Source organism: Impatiens glandulifera, chromosome 8 (assembly GCF_907164915.1).
Source record: "Impatiens glandulifera chromosome 8, dImpGla2.1, whole genome shotgun sequence".
In the NCBI taxonomy this organism is placed as follows: domain Eukaryota; kingdom Viridiplantae; phylum Streptophyta; class Magnoliopsida; order Ericales; family Balsaminaceae; genus Impatiens; species Impatiens glandulifera.
Window position 1 is genome coordinate 7081067 of NC_061869.1, and position 16494 is coordinate 7097560.

The 16494-nt window shown below is 32.9% G+C and overlaps 4 protein-coding genes across 4 annotated transcripts; all 4 read right to left on the reverse strand.

The window, feature by feature from the left end:
- Window positions 1–355: 355 nt before the first annotated feature.
- Window positions 356–3181, reverse strand: LOC124912199 (F-box protein SKIP16). Its single transcript, XM_047452764.1, has 5 exons — window positions 2882–3181; window positions 2005–2706; window positions 1200–1418; window positions 998–1104; window positions 356–770 (listed from the first exon to the last, which is right to left on the reverse strand). The coding sequence occupies exons 1-5, from the start codon at window positions 3077–3079 to the stop codon at window positions 692–694; spliced, it is 1305 nt and encodes a 434-aa protein (XP_047308720.1). The 5' UTR covers window positions 3080–3181; the 3' UTR covers window positions 356–691.
- A 1974-nt stretch (window positions 3182–5155) lies between these two features.
- On the reverse strand, window positions 5156–6750 carry LOC124911860 (transcription initiation factor TFIID subunit 9-like). The gene is made up of 3 exons (XM_047452392.1): window positions 6575–6750; window positions 5962–6224; window positions 5156–5649 (listed from the first exon to the last, which is right to left on the reverse strand). The coding sequence occupies exons 2-3, from the start codon at window positions 6217–6219 to the stop codon at window positions 5332–5334; spliced, it is 576 nt and encodes a 191-aa protein (XP_047308348.1). The 5' UTR covers window positions 6220–6224; window positions 6575–6750; the 3' UTR covers window positions 5156–5331.
- Window positions 6751–8383: 1633 nt separating this feature from the next.
- On the reverse strand, window positions 8384–10592 carry LOC124912340. Its single transcript, XM_047452950.1, has 6 exons — window positions 10442–10592; window positions 9965–10209; window positions 9558–9874; window positions 9415–9471; window positions 8932–9326; window positions 8384–8854 (listed from the first exon to the last, which is right to left on the reverse strand). Exons 2-6 carry the CDS (start codon window positions 10201–10203, stop codon window positions 8603–8605), a joined length of 1260 nt encoding a protein of 419 aa, XP_047308906.1. The 5' UTR covers window positions 10204–10209; window positions 10442–10592; the 3' UTR covers window positions 8384–8602.
- A 1768-nt stretch (window positions 10593–12360) lies between these two features.
- On the reverse strand, window positions 12361–16086 carry LOC124911299 (cysteine synthase-like). Its single transcript, XM_047451764.1, has 10 exons — window positions 15767–16086; window positions 15443–15552; window positions 15311–15368; window positions 14924–15187; window positions 14565–14702; window positions 13889–13940; window positions 13722–13801; window positions 13530–13589; window positions 13027–13107; window positions 12361–12725 (listed from the first exon to the last, which is right to left on the reverse strand). The coding sequence occupies exons 1-10, from the start codon at window positions 15980–15982 to the stop codon at window positions 12633–12635; spliced, it is 1152 nt and encodes a 383-aa protein (XP_047307720.1). The 5' UTR covers window positions 15983–16086; the 3' UTR covers window positions 12361–12632.
- Window positions 16087–16494: the final 408 nt, after the last annotated feature.

Consider the following 16494-nt stretch of genomic DNA (forward strand, 5'->3'; position numbering starts at 1 on the left):
TGAGACGGATCGGGAGACACAAATATCATCCCGTACAAATTAAAAAAAAAAAATCATTCCAAATGGAACAATTCAATTCAGTTTCAAATTGTCATCTTTATAATGAAAAGGCAAAAATTATGTGTTCAATTCCAATCTAATTCACTTTAAATGAAGCTAAAATTTTCACAAACAAATCATTTACAAAAATAAACAACAAATATTATATACTTCATAGTTTCAATCAAGTTTATATTAGAATCACCATAAACTAAATAAGAAAATACATTTTTGCTGATCTACATCATTGAATTTTTAACAATGACCAATTATTTTTACTATTTAATATAAAACCCTTATAAAAGAACACAATATATCTAAATGTTACTTGTCCCATTCCTACTATATGCTATTATTAGAGAAGTAGCATTTTGAATAACTCTATTAATACAAACATCATCCTTCAACATTCCAGAACTGAGTTTTAAACAAAATAGATTAAAACTCTTGCAAGTTTAAGTAATTTGATCCCTCATTATTGAATTCTGCAATAAACTGTTTCCGACATCGGCTAGCAACAAGAAACATGAGCACAAAGAACAAAGTTATACAGCCTCGAGCTCGAGCTCTCACTTTCTCGCATTACATCATTATTGTGGTGAATATAAATATAGCTGATTTTGTGCCTGAGAGAACCCTTGTGAAAACATTGTCAGAAGATATAATCTGGCAACTTAAGGGGAAACTGTGCCACTTTAACCTTGAAGGGACTTCCTTTCGGATTTACCAAACTACAAAAACAACATATATTGAACAAAACACCATCAGATCAAATTCCAATTCCAAATTCCCTTCATCCAAACACACCATAAGGGTAATTTGGTACTTTTGTTAATGATTTGAATAATATGATGGTAAACTAGATTGTGGTTATTTGAAAATAATCTCAAATAACCCACATCATAAAAGGCCTTAAGAGTTCTATAAAGTCTTTGAAAATGGGAGGTCAGTGATGTACCTTCCAGGAACAAACGTAAAAGAACCCTCAATGGAACCTGAAGTTGATGACAATGGAGAGCAACTCTCGTAAACAAATTCTCTTTCACCAGGGAACAAGAGTGGATACTGTGACAAGACACCAAGATGAAATGTTTTAGTTCAAAAAAATGCAAAATATCAAAATATTCCTGATAACACAGAAAAATTTCAATCATAGTTACCTTTCCTATAACTGCTTCGCCATTAACGTTAGATACAACAACATCATCTGCAATGATGGTCCAATGTCTACTAAGAAGTTGACATGAGTCAAAATGCATCCCATTGATGATGCAACCCTCGGGTAAAAGGGATATGCGAATGGAGTAAGCAAACATATAATTAGCTGGTTCACGTAGAAGATTACTAAGTTCTGGTACGAGTATGGCAGAAGCTCGAACCTGGAATGCATAAGAATTTACACTGAGAACAGTTCCAAATTCCAGAGAAACTAGTCATAAACAGTACTGTAGATGTTCAAAACACTTATAATAGAAATGGCATAGGTACAAACACACTTATCATAACTGAAGGAAACAAACATACGTATCTTAAGGTAACAACCAACTTAACCTTCAAATATTCTAGTAACTGCATCAGTTTTTCATTTTCAAAAGCCAAAAATATACATCATAAATCTTATCCACTGAAACAAAGTATTAAATCTAGCTCAAACAGCTACATTGCTATTTGAATAAAGTTCATTTGATAACAATTATTTAGATTCAACTCAAATTAAGCTTCTAGCACAATCAGGTAAGCTGTAATTGACTTAACTTAGAAATCTTATAAGAACGTTCAAAAGACAACTTTAACTCTTGAAAATTAATTAAATTGCATCAATTGTAGGGTTATCAAATCATATTACATACCAAATACTTAATTTGATTAGTTTTATCAAAAACTCCCTAAGTAAGCAAATATATATATATATATGAAAGATGGTGAAGAGACTAAAGTAAGAAAGGAGGTTTATCTATTTATTACCTTAACACCATTTGTTACTGCAGTTGTACAAAGAGGAGGCTCCTCGTGGAACAGATTAAGGTATTTGACTTCTCCTTCCTTGCATACCCGAATGGTTCCATTATGTAAACGACGAGAGTGTTCCTCCAGCCACAGAAGCATGGCATCACAGTCATGCATCGAACTTATCAAAGATTTTGGAACACAAGGCATCATTTTACAAGAACCAGTCAAATTCTCTGTTCCCACAAAAAGTTGACCATTGTCGCAATTGAGAAAGAAAAACTTCCCACAGTCAGTTAAGGAGGCTGCCACAATGATGTACTTAGACCTATTAGGAAAGTCAAGTTGCCTCAACATATTTTTTGTCCCTGCAATAACATGCCTTACAGGAAATAAGAAAACATTCACCACCTGGTGATAAAAGATATATCCTCCTATGAGACCCATCCAATTATCAAGAGTGTTTCCTTCATCGTCTTCATTGAACTCTTGACCATCACAAAATCTATATAGAATCCTCGTAGGAAGGGGGAGTTTTACATTCAGTTGGTTCTCTAGATTAGTTAGTTCATCTTCAGATGCACCAGCACGCAATGTAGCAAAAGCCTCTGGAAAGTTTGCTAAGAACCAACTCTTAATTCTATCCCAACATCTTTTACTTCGTCCAACTAGTGGCCAAGGATACATTGAAAAGGATTCCTTCCATCTTTTATAAGCTTCCTAGAGAATACAAAATGATGGGTATCAAAATTAAAACCATTCAGATGTGGATCCAGATTGATCAGATTTAGAAACAGGGTATATGAATATCATGCAATTCAAGATAAACCCTTTTTTGGTCTTGGAGCAATAACAGACATTGAAGAACACAATTAGTAGTAGGAATCGGATATACCTTGAAAGTAGAGGTAGGGTTTCCAAAAGGGTCTACGGGAGAAGTGAGATCGAGTTCATCTGCACAGAAGTTGGACCAGAGAGTTTCGTCCGATGCCCAGATGCGGAATTTGCTATTGACACAAGCTAAAGATGCAGCGTCTTTCGAACTCAACCTCAGTAGAATCTCGTGTACTGCGAATCCTCCCACAGTCTCCATGGATTGGCGTTATAGAACGGTACTCAGTCGTGAAGCTATCTTATTTGGAGGCGGAGAAGAAGAAAATGAAGAAGAAAGCAGCTAATGATGACATCTGGAAAGCTCTCAAAGAAACAAACAAAAAATCAAGATCAAGTATATCTGAAGGAAAGGACAGATATAAACATTATTCGGCAACAAGACTTATTATCTAGATCTTGATTGATGTTTTTTTTTTTTTTTTTTTATAAGTAAGTTGAGTTTTGATATAATAAACTAATTTATTATAATTGAATATAGGGTTCATATCATAGTGTTAGGCCTTGATTGAGAAAAGTTTTTTTGGTTTTTAAATTTTGAAGACTAATTTGTCCTTTGACTTTAGAGAATATGGTGTAAGTGAGAGAATGATGGTTTAAAGAGAGAAGATAAAATTAGAGGGTAGTTTTAGTATTAAAGTAATAAAATTATTTGATTTGATAGTTAATAAGATGTTTGGGTTTTAAGATAAAAACTGGGTTTTATCCCAAAAACCCTTACATCAAACGAGGCCTTAGTGTTAGGATGTAGTTAGCCCACCAAATTTCGAGGAAGAGCTTTATATCCCGGCCCATTCAAATGGGGTGAAAAATTCAAGCTCACAAATCACAATGCAATTCTCAATAATGTTATAGATATTTATATGTTTTTGTGGTTTTTTTTTAACTTTGTAGAACTCTCTAAAATTCTCTCAAAATGTTCTTAATTCTTGATAGATTATGAAACTCTTTAAATTTTTCTAAGAAGTCCTTTTTGTAGTTAAAGTGATAGAACCTTCTAAAATTTTTTAGGAGTTCCTAAAGTATGTAAATAGAATAATTCTCTAAAAATTTTAGGAGTTCTCAAGAATAGGTAGTTGGTAGAATTCTTTATAACTCTCTAAGAATTCTTAAGTCTAGGTTAGTAAATAGAAAAATCTAGAAAACCCTAAGTTAAGAAAGGATCTAGAATGATCCATCCACTTGTATATAAACAAGTTTTGGTCATAAACCAAGTACCTCACATATCTCAAAATCTTGTACCTCACATTTATAATAAACAAAATATTCTCCAAATTCTTTCTCTCTCAGAATGTTCCATCGTCTTGCATCTTTAGAAAGACTAACTAGCTAGTATTGTGGCAATCTAGACTAGTGTCGTGCGAGACAAGTAAATATTCAATGATCGAGTTTTGGGCATTTCTGCCCTTGACATCTAGCTCTTTATCAAGGTCAACAAGTCTCAAGAAAGAGCTCTAGTTCCGTATCAAGGTCACCAAGTTTTGTGAAAGAACTCTAGCTTCATATCAAGGTCACGATTTATATCATTTTGATGGAGAAAACTAATTTGCTTCCTTGATTTGAAATTGGGAGGAAAGCTCTCTTATATATGTACCAATATGTAACGAGGGAATATTATACTATTTTCAATGATTTAGTAATATCTAATTTATTTATTTATTTTGTGAAAAAAAGTGTCATTCTCGACGATGAATTGATTTGATATATAAGGACAAAAATTCATATAAACTTGATTTTACTGTTTTTTTGAAATTGTTATTATATTTATACTTTTGTTAATAGTTTTATTTGATTAATTATTTTAAAAATTGTTGAAAATGAATTATTACATGCATAAAGTCATATAAACAATTATCAAATCGACACAATATTTGGTACATTCCATCTGCATAATATAGGATAATGTGTGAGACCTTTGTAGGCAATTGCCTGTGAACATTTCAAATAAAGAAAAACTTTTGGGTATTTTTGGTTTTCAATAAAAAAAAAAAAAAGAATCATTAAGAATTGTATTGGGCTCTAAAGGTTATTTGAAGAATAATCTTGTTACAGTTGTTTATTCATGTGCAAAATCTCAAAGAATAGTTACAAAGTCTTCTTCAGATCGCCTTCCCTCATCCGAGTTGATCTGGCTTTCACGAGGTTCGATTTTGCTTTGTTGCAGGGGATAAAAGTCGGTTAAAACCCTAAACTCGTATCTTGACAGTTAGACTTGTCCAATTCCCAAATTGGTGTTGAAACTTTACCAATCAAAAAACTACAGCTTGATACTACTAACTAGTACACATCTAAACTTTTTCCTTGAACTTGCAATTACTAATAATAAAAAAGGAAAAGTTGAAAGTTTAAGGTGACATAGGAGAGAGCAATAAGTTCAACAAGTATTGCCGATTACAAATTATACAGGAATGTGATTTGCAAATAAGTTGTCTTGATTGAACTTACTTACTTACTTTACCTCGGTCGTTTGTCACCAAGGGGAAAGGATACTCTCAGAGGTGTTGTTCTACTTTGTGGCATTTCTGTGTCGTGATGTTCCTTTGTAGAGTTGGGATTAGGCTCAGGATTAGGTTCGGGATCAGGATCCGCCATCTCTTCATCCTCATCCTCCTCTGTTTCTTCCAATGCCTGCTCCGCTAACTTTCTTGTGATGGCAAGTTGGTAATTTGGGTTAATCAAAGTATCCTGCTCATTTGGGAGTGGTATACCCGGTCCTGGCACTATCTTTGGCAATGGGATTTTGTTCCTATTCCTTGCCAACTCGAGCAAATCCTTCACAAAGAAAAAGAACAGTCAGCTTCTTCTTTTTCTTGCAACCCACAATCACAAATCCCCACATAAATCACAGTAAGTTAACATTGTATAAATCATAGTCATCGGATCTGATGTACCAACCTAGAAATCTAGGATTTGTAGAGAATAAATGTACATGAGAAAGAGAATGAGGTTAACATATCATCTGTCTGCCATGATCCCAACTTCAATTAAGGTATTCTTATTTAGAATTGAATCTGAAACATCAACTTTTTAATTCAAGACTCTTACCACTCGAACTACTATCAAATTAGAAAGAAATTTAGTTACCTCGCGTGGCGGGGGTTGTGAGAAACTAAAGTTCACTTTGGACTGAATAGCTAGTTTGATGTCATCACTGTCGATTGCAACCTTCCCCGCGTGTTCTGAATAGACTTGTGAATCAGACAACACGTCAACTACATAACGATACCACAGCTCCAGGAACTGTTGAACAACTCTAGGCTCATAATCTTCTACTCCCATTGACTTCAGCAATGCTTTAACAATCTTTGCATCCCTTGGAATATCTTCATCCCTATCTGCCATTGTCTCTGTATGGTATACATACATACATACTCAATAAGAACATCAACTGACCTCCAATCCACTCAATTGCAAAATCATAGACTTTTTTTCTAACATTTAAAGCAAACCCATGAACCAGGAACAACACAACACCAAGAAGAAGGCAGAAAATGAAAATATTCAGGTATTTCTCCAAATTACCCTAGGATTGATGATCAAGTTTAACTAAACCTAAGTCATATATGATTAATTCAAATAACTGATCAAAGTATAAGTCTTTTTTTTTTCAGAAAGAATCAAGAGCAGCAGAAAGATTAAAAGGAATCGTCTTCTATGAGATAACTATTCAGCAACGTATATATACCGAAGAACCCACCTGCTAAGAAAGCGTAGATGTTGGCAAGTCTACGGCGAAGGAAACGGGCAATCTATTGAAACTTCAATCAATCGAGAAAGAGAGAGAGAGATCTGCTCCTTAAGTGGACTGAGAACAGCTTCAATCGATTGAATCCACTTCAAACAAGGCCGATTAGTGAAACAGAGAGGAATGAAGAAGAAGATCTAGGGCTTATTTCACAAAATCCAATTTATTCAAGATCTCTATTTATAATATTAAAATTTATTTAAATAAAATAACTCATTACAAAATATATTCGATCTCCATTAAAAAAATCTCGAAATAGAATGACATGGATAGTAAATGAAAAAAAAAAAAAAAATCTTGAAATAGAACGAGACATGGATAGTAAATGTGTTTCTTTTTTCGATTCGCCACATTAACCTCCCTAATTTTCAAACAATCTGATAAATTCCTACTTTATTTTTATAACTTTTATTTTTTTGAATTTTAAAAATTTGTACAACCCAACTTTTAACTTAAATTTCTTTATTATTTTAATTTTAACATAATTTTTCCTGAGCCGGTTGCTTGTGGGTGTGCCACCACGAAACAAGATAATGAAAGTAACCACGTTCATTGTCCTCAGTTTATCTCTCGATCGACTTTCTTTTTGGACGGAGTCACGTTGAAGAAAAATTAGCATTAATTATTACCTCTTCGAGTATGAGCGCGAGTGCACATCCTGATAAAATAATAGCTATGCACAAATATAAGCGTCTTTCTTGCTCGGACAGCTAGCTCCTCTATGTCTTTATTTCTTGCTAATGCCTTTTTCTTTGTGCTACGCGAGAAATAATATTACAAGAGAGCTATATTACTTATTTCTGTCTACTGCCTACTTGTGAGGTACTTAGACGAAAAGTAAGAAAGATAGTAATTAACCGAAATTACTGGAATATACCTCTCTTCTTTATGTAGCCACGGGATATATAACCATTAGTCATATAGCTCTTAATTGAATAGTTCTTCTTGACTATAATGAGCCTTTGGCATTGCACATCTTTTTTTCCAAAAATAAGTTTGATACTACCTCCATGTAGAAAAATTATTGTTAAATGTGACACCATATACAGGAGCTTTAGTTAGATGTTCACTCCGAACATGACTCGGTTCATTCATTTGCTCATTTGTCAAATTCATAGAGACATTTCATAGAACAGTAAACTCATGTTTTTTTTTATGGGAATCTTGTATTTACTTATGGTCTCTCAAAGGGGAAAAAAATAATATATATAATAAATAAAAATTAATTTTTTGTTTCTTTGCCTGTGAGAGTGCAAAAGTGAAAAAAAAAAATTCCTAAACAAAACAAATCTTAGCTATCTGAATTTCAAGAGAGAAAACACAGTCATATTTGTAAAAAAATAATAAAAAAAAAATCTAAAGGACATCACTCCAAGTTCACATCTTTCAAAGAATTTAGATTGGATAAAATGACATCATATTATTCAAATAATAATTTTTCATCGATTATTCAAATATACATTTACAATATCAAAATACCCTTCTCAAGTTTAATATTTAAAACCTTTATAAAATTATAAAAAGAAGAATGGTTTAGTCCAAAAAATCTGAAACCAAAGAAGTCCATAAAGATGTTTATGGCTATAAATATGCATTACTAGTGTTCATATTACATAAGCAGCTTAGGGGTCATTAATTTTGTAGTTATTTTAAGAAAATATGAATTTAATCTAATTTAGATACCCTAAAAAGTGTCTAAGAATATACTTAGTCTTCCAAATGTGACCAAGACTAAGTAGGTCAATTAAGATTTTCGTGTCATAACCGTTATAGTTATTAGTTCGTACCAATCGTACTACGATATTTATACATATAAGCAACTAACAAAAAATCATAACATCTTTCTTTTTTTCTTTAAATAGTCTAATTATGAAAACTCGAATGCATGACCTTACATACTTTAAGACCGAGCAAAATGATACTTCACAACAATCATAACATCTTCAATTAACTAACCGACGATACCATTCTCTCCAGTTATCACCTTTTCCAACCGCCACGAAAGCCTGGTTTACGCTCACCTCTCTTTCCTTTCGCCTTCGGGAAACAAATATCAGGCCCTAAACCTACATTGCCCATTTGTTGCTCTTCATGTTTGAAGCCACTTTTTGCACCTAACTTCTTACAATAATTATTGCTACTTTCTTCTTGCTCGCTTCCCCCTTCCTCTTCCCGGTTCTTCTCTGTTCTTTGGTTCCTTAATGCGGATTCAATAGCCGCATTATCCATGACCTATCAACCGAAAAGAAACATAGTAAGTTCAAATTATCAGCCAAAATACGAAAATATCTTTTAAAAATACAACTAACCGCTTCAGACGTATCTCCAATTTGCGTGTGGAGATCAACCGATGACAATGAACCGACGGTACTTTCAATTATGTCAGGAGCAAAAATACTATAATATGGAACAGAATTCTCATCAGCCATGTCATATAAGCCTCCCATGTTAGCTGAAAAATCGAGGCTTTGAGCAGAACTTGTTTGTGCCTCGTTTGGTAGATGAAGGCTAAAATTCTCCGAAGAAGATAACATGCTTCCATTCTCAGAAATAACCGAGACCAAACGAGACTTCAGACTCCGCACCTGAGACTGAATGTTAGCTATCTGTCGTAAGAATGGCTCGGGAGAATCTGTACTATCTTTTGACATGCGAAACATCCAAGACTCGTCTACAAGTTCTTCATGGTTAATATCATTAACCACTGTATAGACAAACACGCAAATTTTAAGGAAAAACATCGTTAAAACTAAGTCCAGAACAAAAAATAACAAAAACAGAAACAAGTTTACCTGGATTAGAGAACTCCTCAACTACAACACTTCCATCTGAATTGGTGTTCTTATTTTCTGAGTCAGTATCAAAATATCAAATCATTTTCGAGTCTACCATATATTTAAATTTGAAGAAAAATCAAACCAAAAGAGGAATTCACCATGATAAGAGAAGAGATTATGTTGTGAAACATATGGCTTAATGTCAACAGAATCTTCAACTCTCTTCCGTTTCCTCCTCTTCATGATCATTCTCCTCCTTCTTCCCATTCTGGAAACATACTGCGATGATTTCGACGAAGAACCAGGCAAACGACATTGATCTTGTTCTATCTTCTTCACCCGATCGAATTCCGCTAGTTCTTTATCATACTTCAATGATTGTGACTGAATCTCCTTCATTTTCAGCTCTGCCCACTTACACCTCCACATTAAAGGGCGTATAAAGTTCCTCCAATGAGCAGTCAATTTCTTCTTCCTAAAAATTCATTCGAAAAGAGTATGAATCTACACCTGTCTATATTAATTATATACACATGAAGATAAGACAAATGGAGAGCAAATTAACCTCATAGGGAACAAACTACCAAGTTCATCAAACCCAAATTCATCATTTTCAAAAAAATGTGAGTCAACTTCAGCATCACTTGGACAAGCTGAAACATCATCATTATTATGATTATGATTGTCTCCTCCAGATAAACTATCATCATCAAATGAACTTGAACACTCTGTTGCATATGGGTCAACTTCTTCTTTAACTTTAAGGGTTTCAGGTTTACTCAATTCCATAATATCCACATCCATTGTTACCTGCTTACATTAAATAACATATAAATCTCAATGAAAAGGGGAAATTGAAAGAAACCCAAAAAGCATTGAACTTGAATCATTATTGTGAGTATCTATGACAACCCATTATCATATATCTCAACTGAAATTACTTCACAGAAGTCAAGAACAAACAAATTGAAGATTGCAGAAGTAAAAACAGAAAGTAGATAACTTCAAACAAAGAAAGCAATGGTTTTTAGGAGAGATTTACCTGAAGATGAGCGGAGAAGGGTCGGTCGGGCGGGCGGCGACGAGAGAAAGAGAGAAGTAAAAGTGGGTGGGCGGGCGCATAAACCTAATATAGGGGTTCTTGCCGCTTGAAGTTGTCGGATTCCCGCTTCATCTTGTTTTTTTTTTTTTTTTAACTGTCCATCTTTTGGAAATCAATCTAAGGGTATGTTTGATTTAGCTTTTTTTATATACTTTCCATCTAAATTATGATTTAAGAAAATATATTAACTACAATTATAATAATCTATAAATAATATGAATAATAATTTATTATATTATATTATAATTCATTATATTATATTATAATCTATATCATATTTTTTTTTAAATATTATATTATATTATATCATCTGGTTCATGATTTATAGAATAATTTTGAATCTTTGATCAAGATTTGCATAAAATTTTAAACCATAGATAACAAAAGTTGTATTTAACATTTTAACTGTCAACTATATAGAATAGTCATTGGGATTAAAAAGAATTCATAGACAATCAAAATGTAAGGTTATCCATGGTCAAACGCAAGATTTATAGAATTTCCTAATTGAAATTTTGTATGAACTTATGTAAAAAAAATTCTTGATACGGGGTTTTTTCCTCTTTTAATAAGAAATGACAAAACGGTCATATTTAAAAATAACTAAATAAATATTTGTTTGATTGTTTTATCCATTCATGTAATGGAGCGGAAAATATATTTATCATCTTTGTCCCGTTTTTATTTCGGGGATTTTTTTAATATCATTTTCTCCTTGTTCGGTTTCGGAGAATCCGCGAGAGGCATGGTTAATAAAAATATTTTTTTTTAAAATAAAAAATTATAAAATAGAATTATATAAACAAATATTTTAATATAATATATAAGGTAATATATTGAAAATTTATATTATTATATAAAATTAAACTTACTATTATAAAATATAATGAATAAATATATTAATAATTTAATATATTTAATTATGTTTATAGTGTTCGGGGCAGAATTTGGGTGAAATCAGGACGGGAGACACAAATATCATTCTCGCCTCATCTCTGTTCGATTCCGAAAGAAAACCATCTAAAACAGAATAATTTGATTCAGTTTTTGCGGAATAATTTTAAATTGTCATCATTAAAGGGAGCATAAATAATCTCGTAATAGTAATCCTTTATGCACTAACACTTGTAGACACAAAAATAAAAAATAAAAAATTATATATATATATATATATAAACTTAAACATTTTCATTGCCTTTTGGGTTGATAATGGTATAGTTTATTATACTTTGTATGCTTTAATTTGAATTTTATAAATTCCTATTTTAAATGATAGTTTGATGTTTTAGACGTTTATTTTAAAATTTTTAAAAATAAAATATGCAAGAAGGTTAAAATTGGTATTTGAGCTGGCCAGGAAAATAACAAAACTATCATGGGCTGCCTTATAACTTTATAAGCATGGCGCTTGGAGCTCGTTTGATTGAGTTTTTTTAAGATATTTTTATCTTATTTTTTTTTAAAAAAAATCTCTCTATCACTTCCTTATCATTATAACCACTAAAGTCTAAAATACCTCTACTTTACTTTATAAAATTAAAATTTTAAATACAAAAATAATATTATAATTATTACAAAAAAACCTAATTTTTTAATCAAACAAAATTTTCATTTATTTATAACAAAACTCAAAAAAACCCTCAAATAAACAACATCTAACAAGCTCAGTGTTATTCTATTCAAATAATATTGTTTGAAATAAGTTATATAAAAATGTTATTAGGTAAAAGTAAAATATTTTGAATATAATTAAAATACACACATCAACTAATCCATGTGTTTGAAGTTATGGGTGCATAAACCATACTATTATTTGATCTCATTCAATTTAAAGTCTTTGCAAATCCTCCATGACAAACTAGTAGCAAAAACATATATAGAAATCATTGAATTATTTCTAAGAATGATAAATAAACGACGATCCCAAAGGAATCAACCATGAATCGCCAATAGCGAAAGAGGTGACCAGGAAAAAAGGAGTAATTTATGTCTAAGATAATCCTAATTGACAAATGTTTGGCTACTGAAAAACAAATATTGTGATCAACAAGGAAACAAGGCCTAAAATGATCAAACAACAACTCATCCATCCAACAATTGCAGTTATGGAAATAGAATTGGAACATTGTTTTCAAGGAACCACTTGTAAATTCTCGCACTCTTCTCTAATTGATTGGAAAAGGATGGTGGAGAGGTAACGTTCGCCAAAGCTCGGAAAAACAACCTGCATCCATTAATCGAGGTAATTGACCTTCAGTTTCAAGATCTATGATGTGATACGAAATCATTTGGAAAAAATCCAAATAACCCAATATCAAACAAGCTCTTAGTCCAACTAAGATATTCATGATCGTCTAAAACAACAAATACACTCACGAACTACATTAACGGGTGCTAAATACTCATTCGGCTTATTTCTGTCATTAGTTTTAGTCAATAAAAGGACTTAGGAGTCAACCCTCCTCTATATTAACGGGGAGGGTTGGCTGTTAATGGCAATGGCATTTATAATTAGGCATACATACCGCAATGAGTTTTCCAGCATTCTCGGGTCTCTTGCCAACTTTGATAGCAGCAGCTGCTGCGGCTCCAGAGGATATACCAACCTGATTCAAGCAATATTACAGTTCAGAATGACAATTTTTCATTTCTCAATATATAACTACCAACAGGTATCTGGAATTCAGCTCGCATTTTCAAGTCCATTCATTTTCACTTCACAAATGATGGTTAGCAAAACCATACTTGGATTTGACCTTAGACTGGTCTGACAAGTCTAGTTTGAAATAGGTAGTTTCGGTTTGAATAAGCTCTTTATACAATAAAATTTTCCATACTGAGGATATTCCACATGTTTAGATCTAATGAAATCAGAATATGATTAATCTTAGCATCAGAATCATTAGATTGTTGCTAAATTTTCTTAAGATGAAATTTCTAACCACTAATAAAACAGTATAGATAAAAATAGGTATAAAGGAATAATGACAACTTCATCTCAACTAAAGAATTGATAGGCAGTACTAACCAATAAGCCTTCTTGGAGGGCGACCTGCTTCGCTGTTTCAATAGCTTCTTCACTGGATATCTGATAAAAGACAGTTTGTTCATATCAGAAGATTTCATCTTTCAAGATGGAAAAGGTTGGATTCAGATCTTAAGAAGGAACGAAATCATCATTTGTTGCATCATATAATAGAGGTTAAAACAGGCCTTAAACCTCTATGACTTCATCAACAATATCTTGGTCCAAATTCTTGGGTATGAAACCAGCTCCAATTCCTTGAATTTTGTGAGGACCTGTACTTTTCACATGACGAATGATGAACAAGTAGAATATGAAACATGTTAAAGCTAGAATAAGCAACAAGGATCATCGGTTCTTACCAGGCTTACCACCAGAGAGTATGTTGCTTTCTGTGGGTTCCACGCCTATAACCTGATTATAGAATGGAAAAGGAAGGAGATGAATAAAAAATAATGTTCAAGAAGATTTTCTTCTATTACTAAGTTTTTTCTTTCTCCTCTACCTCCCACTTTGTATTATTAGCATACAAGAGTCAGAATAGAACATAGCTCATAAATTCTAAGGACTTTAAAAGTATAATAAGCTTATTTTTTATGGAAAGCGTGATTTAAATGAAGTGTGTGAATCCTTTGAATCTTGTTTTTTGGAAAAATAGGATTGAGAAAATGGAAGCTTGTAAGAGAACAATACATGATTAATTGTGAGATGAATGTGGAATCAATATCGGGTAGGAGAAACAGGCTTAATGATGAGAGGCTTTTGATTACGAGGGAGTGGTAGAAGAAACCCCCGTTTATGTGGAAAAAGCTTGAGATGCGATGATTTCAGATGAGTTGTTTTTTTATCATGCATTGCTTTAGTAGTTTGTCGGATTTTATATCATTGGAGGTTATAGGCCTGCTGTGGAGACTCTTTCCCATCCTCGTATTTCTTATCATCTTTTCCCTCTCTTTTCTTTATTTCATTGTTTGTATTGCTGGAAACCGCTTTTGTGCAAACTTTAACATTTAAATAAATAAAAAAATATTATCTTACTTTTATGTTAGGATTCTGCTCTTTAAGGAAACTACCAGCTCCAGATATTGTTCCACCTGTACCAATTCCTGCAACCAAAATATCCACCTTTCCACTAGTATCTTCCCAGATCTCTGGACCAGTTGTCTCGTAATGGATCTGCATATAATTTGCAAATGTTAAATAACCATTCGTTATCGATCTCTTCCTTTACAGAGGAAATTAAAATATTCAAGGCATTATAGTTCTACATTCATACGCAACAATATCATTAACCCACCACTACTTCTGATAGCATACTCAATTTTATGAAGTATAAGCACAATCATATTTCTTTCAAAGATGAAAAAGACGGGAGAATTTAACACGCCAAACCAAACCTTAGGGTTTGCAGGATTGTCAAATTGTTGAAGGATGTAAGCGTTAGGAGTCTTGCTAAAAATTTCTTCAGCTTTCTGAATTGCTCCCTTCATGCCTTTTGCAGAATCAGTTAACACAAGCTCCGCTCCAAATGCTTTCAGAAGTACCCGTCTCTCCAGACTCATTGAAGCAGGCATTGTTAGGATGAGCTTATATCCCTTTGAGGCAGCGATAAATGCAAGACCAATGCCTGTGTTTCCACTTGTAGGTTCCACAAGAACACTCTACAAAGTATCCAATGAGAAATGTGAAAAATGTGACCAGCAGTCATTCAATAAATCTATCATCAGTTTAAGATTGCATTTGCATAAATCCTATACAAAAATGTGTAGGAAATCATCTAATACCTTTCCTGGTGTTATAAGCCCCTTCTCCTCAGCATCAGTAATCATACTGTATCCTATCCTGAAAACAAAAGTTTAATCAATGCAACATAATGCTTTAAAACCATAAACACTTCAGAATAAATCGTTTCTCACCTGTCCTTAACACTACAACAAGGCTCCATTATCTCAAGCTTCGCAGCTATATTCGCAACAGATCCTTTCGTAATATTATTTAGAAAAACCATCGGCGTGTTTCCAATAAGCTGTTGAATGCATACACACATAAGATATTCATTTCTCAACAAATTCCATATCAAACTGCGTAGGAAACTTGTATTAATCAACAATCTTCAATCAAAGAATCAAAAGCCAAACCAGAAGTACCAAAGCATAATGATGTAAAATTGATTAACCTAATCAAATTCATTTTCATAGATCTAGACAATTCGGAATTATTGAGAGACGGAGAAAGGTCACCTCAGTAACATTTTCGGCAATGTTAAGGACTTCAGTTTCAGGCTGAGACTGTAACGACACGGCTTTGCAGACAAGAGAAGAAGAGATTGACCTTGATTTCTTCACAGTTTGTGAGATGAATCCAACACGGCAGCGAATCGGAAAACGAGTATTGGCGGAAAGCTTGGAGTTGAGATTGTAGTGAGAGACGAACGGTTTGTTGATCAGCGACGCCATTGTTGAGCTGCTGCTGCTGTTCTTAGTTCCTTCTCTCTATCTATAATCTATCTGTGTAGATATTCTTGAATGAGGACAACCGTTCCTTCCATGTTCACAATTTGATAAAGAAGACAAATTAATGTGAATATATTTGTTACTTGGCTTTTTAATATAGTCAATGGCCATTTGGGATGGAGGTTGGATGTAATTATTACTTTAGAATTTAACACAAAAATATTACCAAATTTAAGAAAAATATATTTAAAAAAATCACAAAAAAGTCCACTAATAATAAAAATAAATAAATAAATAACAAATAACAAATTTAACGAGCACATAATGAAATATTCAACGAAAGCAGGTTCACGAATCAACGTGGCATGACATGTGAGTAGGAGAGAGAAATTTTTCAAAATGTCCCGAAACGCTTATTTTGGGTCTGGAAATGGTTATTTCGGGTCTCAAAACGGTCATTTCGGGAAAAAAAATATTTTTTTTTTCTTCCCAAAATCACAGTTTCAGGACCCGAA

Coding starts and splice junctions, on each gene's coding strand:
- LOC124912340 (XM_047452950.1), bottom strand. CDS start 10,203: ATGGATGTGGATATTATGGAATTGAGTAAACCTGAAACCCTTAAAGTT. Junction 9,472..9,557: donor TAATCTCTTCTCTTATCATG/GTGAATTCCTCT, acceptor ATACTGACTCAG/AAAATAAGAACACCAATTCA. Junction 9,327..9,414: donor TGAGGAGTTCTCTAATCCAG/GTAAACTTGTTT, acceptor TTGTCTATACAG/TGGTTAATGATATTAACCAT.
- LOC124912199 (XM_047452764.1), bottom strand. CDS start 3,079: ATGGAGACTGTGGGAGGATTCGCAGTACACGAGATTCTACTGAGGTTG. Junction 1,419..2,004: donor CAGTAACAAATGGTGTTAAG/GTAATAAATAGA, acceptor TATGCATTCCAG/GTTCGAGCTTCTGCCATACT. Junction 1,105..1,199: donor GCGAAGCAGTTATAGGAAAG/GTAACTATGATT, acceptor GTCTTGTCACAG/TATCCACTCTTGTTCCCTGG.
- LOC124911860 (XM_047452392.1), bottom strand. CDS start 6,219: ATGGCAGATAGGGATGAAGATATTCCAAGGGATGCAAAGATTGTTAAA. Junction 5,650..5,961: donor CACAACCCCCGCCACGCGAG/GTAACTAAATTT, acceptor TTCTTTGTGAAG/GATTTGCTCGAGTTGGCAAG.
- LOC124911299 (XM_047451764.1), bottom strand. CDS start 15,982: ATGGCGTCGCTGATCAACAAACCGTTCGTCTCTCACTACAATCTCAAC. Junction 13,941..14,564: donor AGCAGAATCCTAACATAAAA/GTAAGATAATAT, acceptor TTCTATAATCAG/GTTATAGGCGTGGAACCCAC. Junction 13,590..13,721: donor TTGTTGATGAAGTCATAGAG/GTTTAAGGCCTG, acceptor GTCTTTTATCAG/ATATCCAGTGAAGAAGCTAT.